General features: G+C 40.2%; 1 protein-coding gene across 2 annotated transcripts in view; it reads right to left on the reverse strand.

Annotated features, from left to right (window-relative positions):
• The window catches only part of LOC116432294 (ras-related and estrogen-regulated growth inhibitor), a 109402-nt gene that overhangs the window by 70466 nt on the left and 26930 nt on the right, over positions 1–12006 (reverse strand). For both annotated transcript variants that reach the window (XM_076373318.1, XM_076373319.1), the window contains exon 4: positions 5877–5953. In XM_076373318.1, the coding sequence (XP_076229433.1) occupies positions 5877–5953 (77 nt within the window). The remainder of the gene's footprint in view (positions 1–5876; positions 5954–12006) is intronic.

A 12006-nucleotide genomic window follows, 5' to 3' on the forward strand; every position in this document is an offset into this window, starting at 1 on the left:
TTCTACACTCTTTCCAAGGAAAAGAATCCATCCGACCGGCACCCGATTGCGAAACGCGTCCCGATGTCACATGGGCAACGCGCAAAATGATTCATCGTGACTTTCACAATGAACATCGGTCTAACGCTTGCCTCCGGGAGGGGAACGGAATAAAAGAAAAAAAGAAATAAAAAAAAGAAAGAGGAAGGAGTAGAGGAACAGGCCGTCTCCCGGTGTTCACCGTGTTTAGTGTTCACGTCCCCGAGCCCATAAACTGAAATAGTCGTGTTTACAGCCGTCCAACGGAGATAAATATAAAAGGCGACGCTGGTGCACGCGCGAGCACGCGCGCTTCGACGCGCGAAAAAAACAGTGCAAAAGGAAGAAGACGAACCCGCGAGAGGGTAAGGTCGCGCGCGTTTGTCACACGCCCTCCGGAGCAGCTCGATACGTTTCTAAAAGTACGCGACCATTCGAGAGTGTAGCTGCTGCGAGATGGACTCGAGAGCAGTTTTCATGTATCCAGTACGTTTAATCCATTCGACATCCGAGTATTTTTAAGACATAGTCCCTAGGAGTCAACTTTTTTCGATTTGCATTGAAAACTTGGATAAACTGTTTGTTGTCTGATGAAAACACCTTTTGAGATCTCAGCTTGTTGCGGATACAAGTTCTAATCTTTACATACCATTAATTTTTACTTTATTTATGTGTGATTGGTCTTTTTGTCTAAGTCAGATTACTATGCTTGCTTTAAAATTAATGTCTGTTTTAAAATTGATTTATTTATTTCGCACTTATTGGCATTTTGAAAGTATTAAATATTCGAAATGATTTTAGATGTAACAAATACCTAAAGAAAAACCGTAAAAAATCTATTGTTACAACTTATATGAAGATTACACGTCGGTCATATTAAATGCTTTTAATGCATCGGTAGTTCCAGTGTTAATTATAGAAACATCCACGCATCGTAATCAACATTTATAATAATAGTGAGTCTGAAAACTTATTTTCAAACGAACACGTATTTACTCTAATGGTGAACAACTATGCCGAAGTAAATGTGGGGAGAAAATAGAGTGTGAATTTTGTTTGTCGCGTTTCCTCCGACGCTGATCGCTAAAGACGTCCGTACGGCGCACGTACGGTCGGGTATCGGAGACTTCGACGCGCGCACAAGACAGATGCACGGTGCGTGACGCCCGAACCGAACTCGCGTGCTTCTTCCTTTTCTTGAGAGCCCCAGGATCGTTTTGTTGCGAGGCTCGATGATTGACTTGGAACAATTGAAGAGATCGATGACCCGGGATGTCTGATCTTTTTGGTTTAAGGAACTCACTCGGCGAACCGATTAACTCCGTGAAATAAAGAGCAAAGGGAATTGATAAGATTCTAGTGGGATTTCTTTTCGGAATTTTTTTAATGCCTTTTTAATAACGTCTTTAATTCTGTAATTCGGTAATACTCAAATTAAGTTCTTGTGTTTTAATTATGGAGACAGACTCGTAGTTAGGATTTTAAAATAATTTTAATCTGTTAAACGAGGCTAATAAATTAAGTTGTTGTGTATATTCATTTTAATTTTTATTTAATTAATTTATAGTTTGCTCGATAGGTGGTTGGATTATTAATTTTGTGACGGGCGGTTGAATTTAATTGTGCCATAATACCTGTGAAAACTTAAATTAAATTTTATTTGACTTAATTGCGATATAACTCATTTGAAATCGTTATTATTTATTTTTAGTCGATTGAATAAGTTGATTGGAGGAACATACAATTTTTGGCTTATAAATATTTAACGTCCGCATAAGTTCACTCCTACAATGAATATATAATTTCTTTCTCCGCTGGGAAATTATTGATAATAAAATAACTCTTACGAGCCCAATCAGGAAATCAGTCATAAAACTTTTACATAATTCATTCATAGAATATTCACGAATTTCACAGACAAGCAATTGAGCTATTAAACTTTCACACGCCGTTAAGCCTTAATTTAATGTTTGTTTTGCAGAAATTGATAAGTGCAATCTCATTTGCCTCGCGATATTGGCAATATAATGAAACAATGGGGAATCAATTTATAAATTGAAACTCAAAGATTTTTAGACAATTATATTGACGAGCATTAAATCATGTTTAGTTTGAAATTATGTAATGCTACAACTCACATTCAACCATTATCGTTCCATCAAAAGAGATTCTGTCTAGAAATAAACGTTGCCTTTCAAATTAAAATATAACTGCTACCTTGTCTACCGCTATCTACTTAATGGCGAACTAGATTATAGACTAAACTACAGATTTTATGTTGCAGCATATGTTTAAAGTTCAGTATTGCAAAAAATTGAAGGAAGTTTAATGAGTCTTACGGTTTCTGTTGAATATAATAAAACCCTTCAGTATTTAGAGAAAAATGTTGCTGACCTCCAGCTTCTACTTTTAAAAAATCTACATTTACATAAAAATTCACAGTTTATCAACATTTAATAGGTGCATTCAGTACAAAGACTTCTAACGATCAATTAACAAATAATATCCACGTTACTTTTCAAAATTAATCTAATTATAGATAATTAACCCTTACACAAGTATCCAGAACGTTCACAGTAACGAGAGCTTTAACATACAATATTTCTTTTACAAACATTTACAAAAAATATTTACCACTAAGACACAAATCACCATAAAAATATTCATCAAACACGCAGCTGACAACCAATTCACACCACCTGACATCCACCTCCGCCCCGCCCTCTTTCGCAGCAACACTCAGCAGCAACTGTAAACCGTGCAAACTCTCATTACCATCCACCAAAAGTCCGCAACCCGTGCCGGTAGTTATTTACGGCTGGGCCGAATAGCATTCCTGCGCCGAAAGACGAAAACGAAAGTTCCACGAAAACAGTCTCCTCCGGTCGGTGGGATCAATAACCAAAAAATCACCAGCAGAGGACCAGGTGGACAGAGGAAGAGAAAGAGAGAAGGAAGGAAGAGAGGAGAAGGTGAACGCTTGTTATTTTCCCCGTGTGGCTGACGTGTGACAGACGTGGCCCTTAAGGGCCCGGCATCGACTGCCTCGGGGCCCAAAGCAGAAGAAGATATATTTAGACGAGAGGGATGAGGACGAGGCCCCTGGATGGCTCTCGCCTCGCCAGATACCTGGTAGGTACCTGAAGCGTACGCGAACCTATAGAATGTTGCACAGGAGTTGATCCCTGAAAGGAATGCGGGTCTAATTGGTCAGTTTTCATCTTCTCTTATCTCTGAAACGCTCTAATCTTCGAAGCTTCGAAGTTTAACTATAAAGGTCAAGTCTTCGAAGATTGTAGGTTCCACCTAAAACCTATCTTCGAAGTTTCTAGGCTCAATCATAAAATCGGAGTCTTGAAAGCATAGAGCTCTACAAAGCTTAAGTCTTCGAAATTTCCAGACCTAATCTTAAATGCTGAAATTTCGACGATTCAGGATTTAAAGGCTAGAGTCTCCAAAGCTTTACAACTCTACCTTGAAAGTCTGAAAACTCTTCGCTCGATTTGTCAAGCAAAGACCGGAGTCCTGAAGGCTTCAACCTCTACAGCTCAAGACGTGATCCCTAAGAATTCGACTTTTTAAAGCCTGATTCGCGGCTACAGCTTTCAAAGCTCCAAGCCCAGGACTCATTTTTACATTAGACACATTTACACACAGTAACACATGACCAATCAAAACTATAAAGAAAATACATCGCGGGACATCCCTTTTGTCTTTGTACCATCACAGAGACCATCTCTCGTGCAACAAAGAGTACCTGCCTACCGACCTAGCCAGCGAAAATTCGCGTGGAAAGTAGAGGAGAGGATTTGCGAGCGGCGGAACCGGTGCCGACCGTTCAACGTTCCGGACAGCGTGAAACAGAAATCGAAGCCGACGATCCCGTTGCGAGCCGCGGATAATTTACAGCCGGTACGAAACGATCGCGACTAGGTATAACTCACGCGGGCAAATCAGTCTGTCAAATAAACGTACGGCCGTAAATGTACATTTTCACCGAGCGGTGCGGCGGCCGTGTCCGAGTGAGATTTTAACGGCAATCTGTGTCATGTATCCATCAATAATCCGGGATCATTAGGTGCGCAATTTTTCGTGGAAAAGCTCGCTGATAGTCTTCGAACGGGTCGCGCGCCGAAGGAGTCTATTCTCCTTTCGCTAGCGTTTCTAGCAATGAGGTACAATCCGCGGCGCAATAGTGATATCTTAAAGGCAGTGGACCCTGTGTCTAAATCGTTTGGTGTGAAATGTTAAGGGTGAAATAAGGAAAGAGTAAATTTTAGAATAAAGGAACAGTCGAAGACAAGGAACAGTGTTTTTTGCTGATAGACTGGTAATGGACTATTAACTTTGTAATAGGCAAAACATGAATTTCTCCAACATATGACAACTTTATGAAAATTCGCAATTGCGTTCGTATCAGTTTTTTCTTGGAGATATTACTTTTGAGAAAGTAATATTGAAAGTTTGTAGAGTATGCCTGAGATTGGTTGACTAATGAATAAGAGAGGTTTAATTAACAGGTACTTGTTCTACATAAAAAGATAAGTCAAGGATGTGCAATTCATTTTTTCGTTTGGGTAATTATGCTTGAGTCAAGTCTGTTTAAAAAGCCATGACCAACTTAGCTTTTGTTTGATTAAATATTGGAAAATCTGCTTGATCGATTAATTAGCACATTTTAGCATACAGAACTGCAATTTTCATGATTGAACTGGCGACGTTAAAACATTGATGTATAAAAGAATATTGAAGATTAATCTTTCCTTTGACTTATATCCTATAAAGATATCAAAGCACCACGAGGAAATTAATAGAAGTATAATAATCTATACCCCATAAAGATGACAATCGATTATAAAAAATACTGTAAAAATCACAAACATAATTTCTATTCGATAAAAAACTGAATGTAAACTTGAAAACGATTACATTGAAAAATAGTGAGACACGAATCGACTTTCGAATCCAATAGAAAATGATAAACGTTTATATAACATTCTTCTCTACCTAGCAAAAACATTTATTACACTAAAAAGTTTCCATTTAATTTCTATCTTCATCAGTTAGTCCAGAAAAACATGAATCTCCATAGCAGTCTAATGATTCTCATCAGTCGATTATAAATAATCCTGTTAGTATTCATGACAATTCTAGCCTTAACTACGTATCAATGAATTGAAAAATTACTGTTTAGTAAATGAAGCGCTTCAATCTCTTCGACGTTAACGCGACCTTAAATAACTATAAAAATAAAAAGTGTTTCAAACTCCACCAACCAACACGATCAATAAACCATACGAACCTCAACTTTACAAAAAAGAAAAAAACGAACTCTCAGAACCCACCTCAAAAAAAAGCGCAAGTAACAGCAGCCAACTCCCTGCAACGTGTACGTGACCCCGAAGAAAATGAAACTAGCAAAAGAAGAATCGTCTGAAAGCCCACGCGAACACTATCTAAAACTGACCCGAATAATTCTAATTTCTCGGCGCGTGTTAAGATCGAAGAGTCCACGGTCTACCGAATACGAGACAGTCGCCAGCAACCTAAAAGAGACAAGATTCCGCGACGGTCGGTCGCGCTCAAGCGAACCCGCCCGCCACCCCGCGAGTAGCTTTCGCAGAAAAGAAAGTCAATAAGAACAGATCCCGGCGTTAGGATCCCCCTTCTCGTTTTCATTACCATAAACTCGTCTCGGCCGAGTGAAATTATAACCTGGCGTGTCGCGAGGTACGAGCCTCGCGCGAAATTTACAGAGGCCGCGAACGAAACGTAGGAGACGAACAGAAAGAACGAAATAAAAGCAAAAGAAAAGAACATCCAGGGATGAAAGGGGCAAGGAGGCAAACAGAACTTACCTCGCACCTGGAAGTGTCCAATATCTCGACCTCGGTATTAACGTTATCGATGGTAACACTGTGCCGGTACAGGAAATCTGTAACAGAGTAGAATGAGATTATACTGACGCCTTGATGAACGATAGCCGAGAGGGAGCATTCCTGAATCGCTATCGCCGCGGACGGTCTACAGGGCTAGCGAAAGGAGCCCGCGAGAGGAGAAGACGTACGAGCTCGGCCGGCTAGGATAATGAAATCGATCCGTCAGTCCTCTTCGAGGATCGAGAGAGATCTTACCGGCCGGTGGACGAGTAATCGTTGAATCTAGCCTAGCGTCCTTGGTCCAAGCCGATCTAAGAAACGATAAATGAAACTGAATACCGGGCACCGAGATCGATCTAGGAGCAGACCCCGGCTAATATTAATGTCGACGCGACGATGAAACGGCTGCCGGGCCTGAAATCCTTGTTAATTCTTGAAATTATTCTTTCGCCGTTTTTCTCCTCCGCTGTTCCGACGTTCTTTCCTCGTTTCTTTTTCGTTCCCGGCCACGACACCGACTTCCTTCTCGCCCGACGTGCCTCCCCCCGTGATTTACGTGCGCCATTTGTACGCTGTCTTCGATCGCCGTTTCCACACGAAACGAACGGCGATACGGACGATGGAAATTGAAATACGCGGTTGAGGATTACGGTGGTTGGTTTGGAAAAGTGGATGTTTTTTTTTTGTTTTTAGTTTTTTTAAAGAGATTTTAAGTTCTTGGGTGGAAATAATTTTTGTTTGCTTTGATTAGGAAATAATATGCTTATTGAGTAACACTGGGTTTACATTGGTATTGTTCCTAGAAAAATTAATGTTTATTTAGATTTTGGAATTTAGAAGTTTAGAAATACTATAAAATTCAATGTGTGTAAACCTAGTGTTAATGAATTTTAGTACGTATAATTGCTTTAATTTCGAAGACAAATATGGAGAGTTCTCGTTACTATTACCAAAGGTATTTGGTAATATCAGTGTTACAAAATATGTATTAATTAAAGATCGAAGAATGGTGTTTTAGATTTCTATAAGCCAATTATTTTGAACAAAACAGTCACGTCTACGCCGCCGTGCAAAATTGTAATATAATATGTTCCAAAGGAAGATTGCGGCGAGAAATAATGGGCGCCAAGTTTCCCGCGAATAGAAAACGCGGCTAATGCGCGAAAGTCCCGGACCAGTTAGTAACGACAATTCCGATTTGACGCGGTGACGCCGGGCGTCGCGCCGCTCTGTCATTACGCCGCTGACTGACAATGACGTGTAACTTTCGCCAATGGAATAACTATGCAACTAAGAGCCCTTAGGGAACTACAAAAAAAGTATATTGTGAAATGGATCAGGCTACAGAGACTTGGTAAAAGTTTGTTGATATACAAGGTGCCCCAGGTTTTTCCCATCAAACTGAATCGCCGTATTTTACGAGAGAAAAATATATATTGTACTAATCATGTAGAATGAAAAAAATTGTTGGACTAAAAGGTTTCTGTTATAAGCAGTTTAATACTTTCTTGTAAGGACTGATGACCTATATTGATTACATGTTGAAAAACATGCGATTTCGTTAGAAATGATACTTGGCACTGTGTAATCTTGTTCTAACTAGAGTTTTCATAGCATTGTAAATATTTGAGATGTTTCGGTACCCTGAATTTGCGTTTGTATTAAATACAAAAATTGCTCAGCCGTTTAGGCTATTTTATCAATTGCTTAATTTTATAGATTTCATTGATATTAGTTAATTTATTTACTCTGCTAACTTTTGATCACTTCGAAAGTCAATCAAAACAAAAGGGTTGATCCTAAGAAAAACTAAAAATCCTACTGTACACATATTTAAAACACAATTTATCTATCAAAAACCAATGTAACGACTCTTAAAACAACGTAAACTATAGAGCCCATGGACATCATAGAAAAGTCTACCCTCCCTGAACGAATCCCTCCACAAACGAGACAAGTCTCTCGCGATGCGATGGCACGATTCAAATAAATCGGCACCGCCTAGCACGGTAGCCCGAGAGGAAAAAACGCGTCGGATAGAGTATAAGCAATAAATAAGCGATAAATAAACACATAAACACCTCGTGGAAGGCGTCGAACGCCGCAGAAACAAGCAAATAAGGATGCTCGTTATATTAGCGAGCCGTTACGCTCGAGAAAGTTTTATTGCCGCACAATGCCGATGGGGAAGCGATTTGAGCAACCGTTGTGCCGAGGAAATTTATTACATCTACGTAGAAAAATCGTGTCGGGATAAGAAAGGGGTTTGATCGAGGGGGTGGGGAGGGGGCGAGGAAAGTATTTCAGTAAGCGTGAGACGGTCGAGTAGCGTTTTAAATGATACTGTGTAAGTACGTACAAGAACCACGGGATTCTTTGAAGGCTTCGCTGTCGATCCCGGCTGGGATAAACCGCCACGGTACAACGATCAGCTGAACATTTTACTCGGAGAGCTTCCGTCCGCATTTTCTTATAAGATCCCAGTGGATAAACGAAACTTTTCATCGAGCGAATCGCTCGCGAGAAAGATGCGACGATAATGTCCTGTTACGTAAGAAGTATCACGTGGGACAGCGTTAAGTGATGAATTTGGTGAGATAATTATAACCGGGCCTTCTCGAGTGAAGAGATATGATTGACCGGAGATAGGGGATGATCGATTGGACAAATATGACCGTTGATTGAAGGATTTTGATTAATTCCTTTCATTTCATCTTAATCGTGATTGGTCATATTGCAGTTTGCAATTTCAATCGAAATGTTTGTTCTGTACCTAATTGACGCTCGATTGTTGATTTGAAAGACACCAATCATTTTGAAATAAAAATACCTAAACCAGTTATTTTTACTGATACTATAGTTCCAGTGGTAACACTAAAACTACCAGACAGTTGAAAATGATCCATTCCTGATGTCTTCTTTTTGCAATTATTCATACGATAACAAATGTTTCTCTGAGGAATTATTAAAGAAATTGATTTAGCAATACGAAAACTGAATGTTAACCCTTTGCACTCGTGTGTCATGCTGGAAATGACAATATAAATTTGTTCTAGAACGTTGGGAATTGTTTAAAAAATTGCCACAAAAGATCATAAAAATTAAATCTCATTATAATAATAATAAATAAAATAAGTATAAAACGTTGAATTACATCACTGTAAATTACTTTCATTCAATGCTCTAAAAATAAATACAAGTTTACACCCAACAACATTGAAAATCAATCAAATGCAACCGGTTAAATCAGTTGAAGACTCCACAAAAGCCCTCTTGAAGTTTCTACAGAAAAAATGTCAAACAGTTAATTTAATTTTAATCGTTAATTTTAATTCGCTGGGTAGTTTTAGTGTTAAAGCACGCGAGGTTATGCGAGTGAACATTACCGGTTTAATTCTTCACACCTTTCTCGCACGGTCACTGGGAATCGATCTTGCCCGGCCGATTGATCTGAACGAAAGACGTCACTGTGAGGCCGGCGCAGCCAGACCGCGGGTATTAATTAATATCCGACGGAAATTACGGATAATCGGCGACGAATATGACCAGGAAGCGGATAATCTGGCGTGTTGCGGCAATCACGCCGGGGATAATTGCTTAATCGACCCTTGAGGTTGACGCCGTTGACGGTGTCAGCGTCGCGACAAGCCAACGCTCCGTAACGATCGATGAAAAACTAGAACGAACCGCGACCGATACGCCGTGAATGTTCGCTAACGCGCCTCCGTTGCGACAATAATTATTTTCTGCTCCACATAGGCCGGCACGGCATGGCGGTCGTGGATCGCCGCGACCGTAAACCCGGCCAGGAAGCATTTACGGGCGGGATCGAAAATTCATGACGGGCGTTGTTCCGCAGAAGAAGGATAGGAAAACCGCTATCACATACGGCCAGCTCCGGTTGTCGAGGAAGAACGTTATTATCGGCGATACGGGGAGAGGAGGTTCTCCAGCCGAGAAAAATTTCCATCCAATTTTCGAGAGAGTAACCGGAGAACACGGTGAAATATTAATCCTGGTACCGCCGCTTCCGGAAACTCTATTGACGATGATGTCTGACTGACCGCTTAGACTGGGTGAAATTATAATCTTCTTTGAGACCAATGATATTGATTACTTTAGTGTCTTCTTTTGCTTTGAGGGTGGTTGTAATGGAGTAATGGGTGTTAATTGAGCAATGGTTGTTGATTCTTTGAAGTTGAATGATGGGGTTGAATCATGGCGACTTTGAGATTTGATATCTGAATTAACTTACAGATGCATCTAACAAAATTGATCGAATAAAGAATGTGTATTACATAGTGAACAATGGAAGATACTCAACTAAGAATGCGTAGAGGGAAAGAATAAATAATTATTGTTTGAACAATTTTTTTACCTATATATTCTTAAGATATTATACAAAACATTCACCCCTAACGTAGAGGATTTCACCATCAACGTACCAAAGATTAAGAACGAAGAACATCAAGAAAAAAGTGGCGAAATCCAAAAAGAACTCATGCACAAGTTAAAAATGTTCCTCGCTTAAAAATCAAACACGGAGACTCAGAAGAGCAACGAAAGGTGTCTTCCAAAAAAAGAAAACATACGCTGGAACGAAGACTTCTCGCCGAAGATAACAAATCTAAATATCCAACATCTCGAGCTTGCACTCTACAATCCTCGAAGAAGAGAAGAGACACTTTGAGGAGCCGTAAGATCGATCGCCGGCGACACCTAATGGAACAGATAACAGCATTCCGTATCTGATTCCCTTTCATGCAGCCGTATATTCCCATCGGTTTCCAATCAATCACGCGTAAGGTTTATCTCGAATCGACGCTGAACGGGGCTCGGCTTTCCTTACAATTGATCGGTCGTTCCCGAAGAACAACAATCCGCGCGCGCGGAGGTAGAAAGTAATGGTCAATCAGGGGTACCGGGGTAACCGGTAAATTAAATTTGATTTCTCGAACCCGGGAGGAATGAGGTCGATGATCTATGGCAGTGAATAGATAATGACGACCGGTCGGGCCGGGATGGAGGATGATTGCGGGGCCTATCCTTACGTGTAACGTTCGACCGAATAATCGATACTCCTCATCTTTCGATGCGCGCGAGCCGGTGGAACTTTGTGATTGTTTCGATTTTCGATTAACAATGCAAATCTCTTTCACCGGCGCTCGTTGCGTGGAATAATTCCAGACAATGATTTAGAAAGCGGGCTGTCCCCTTCTCTAGCCGGAGCTCGTCCGTACATTGTCGGTCGTTTCGTGGATGGGAACGTTTTGTCCGCGGTCCACGAGAAACACGGTGGAGAGATTCGATCGTGCATCCCGATCGATCGATAGATCACTCCACGGATCGATGGATCACGTGCCGCCGTTATGCGGACGGATTTCGAACAAACGTCGGGCTACTTATTGGGAAAGACTCCCCCTAGGAGCCTTTTGTCTCTGATCGATCGGTGGCACGGTGGATGGAAAGTTTGAAAGGTGAACGACGTGAAGGGAACTATGAAATTTTACTGAGGAATGATGTTTCGCTGTGCTAATGTGTTTTCATGCGCACGTGAAATGGAACTTGGGAACGTTGCATTGTGGAAGACGGTGAGTGTGTTTATTAACGAATTAGCTGCGTTTCGCGAGTATACACATCATCTTAAAGTTTGAAATGATACTAATTCTTTGAATGATGAATTATTTGTTTTTTCAGATAGACATATCATTCTTCTTTGTTTTGCTTTAGTTTTTCATTTAAATATACTCTAGATGCATTCCTGCCTTCGTCCTTCCAAGATTTATAATTTTAATTAAAAGATACAAGCGTAGACTCTTTCGATTTTATTTTTAAAAACTTTTGTACTTACAGTATAATACAGAGCCCCATTTCCAAATAAATTCAAATTCAAATTCGCCACTACAATTTATACTTAAAACAGAAATCAGATAGTAGAAAATTATGTTTAAATTTTGATGCGTCTGTTGTCTACTCATTTCATTTACTTCGGAGACAAATGTCTTTTAACACCGCATGAAAAAATTTCACCCTTCCCTAAACCCTTGTCCTGATTTCTTTTACAATTATGCTTGATAGAATTACTTCATCGTTAATAATTTGGTAGAAA

This window comes from Nomia melanderi, chromosome 13, assembly GCF_051020985.1.
Source record: "Nomia melanderi isolate GNS246 chromosome 13, iyNomMela1, whole genome shotgun sequence".
In the NCBI taxonomy this organism is placed as follows: domain Eukaryota; kingdom Metazoa; phylum Arthropoda; class Insecta; order Hymenoptera; family Halictidae; genus Nomia; species Nomia melanderi.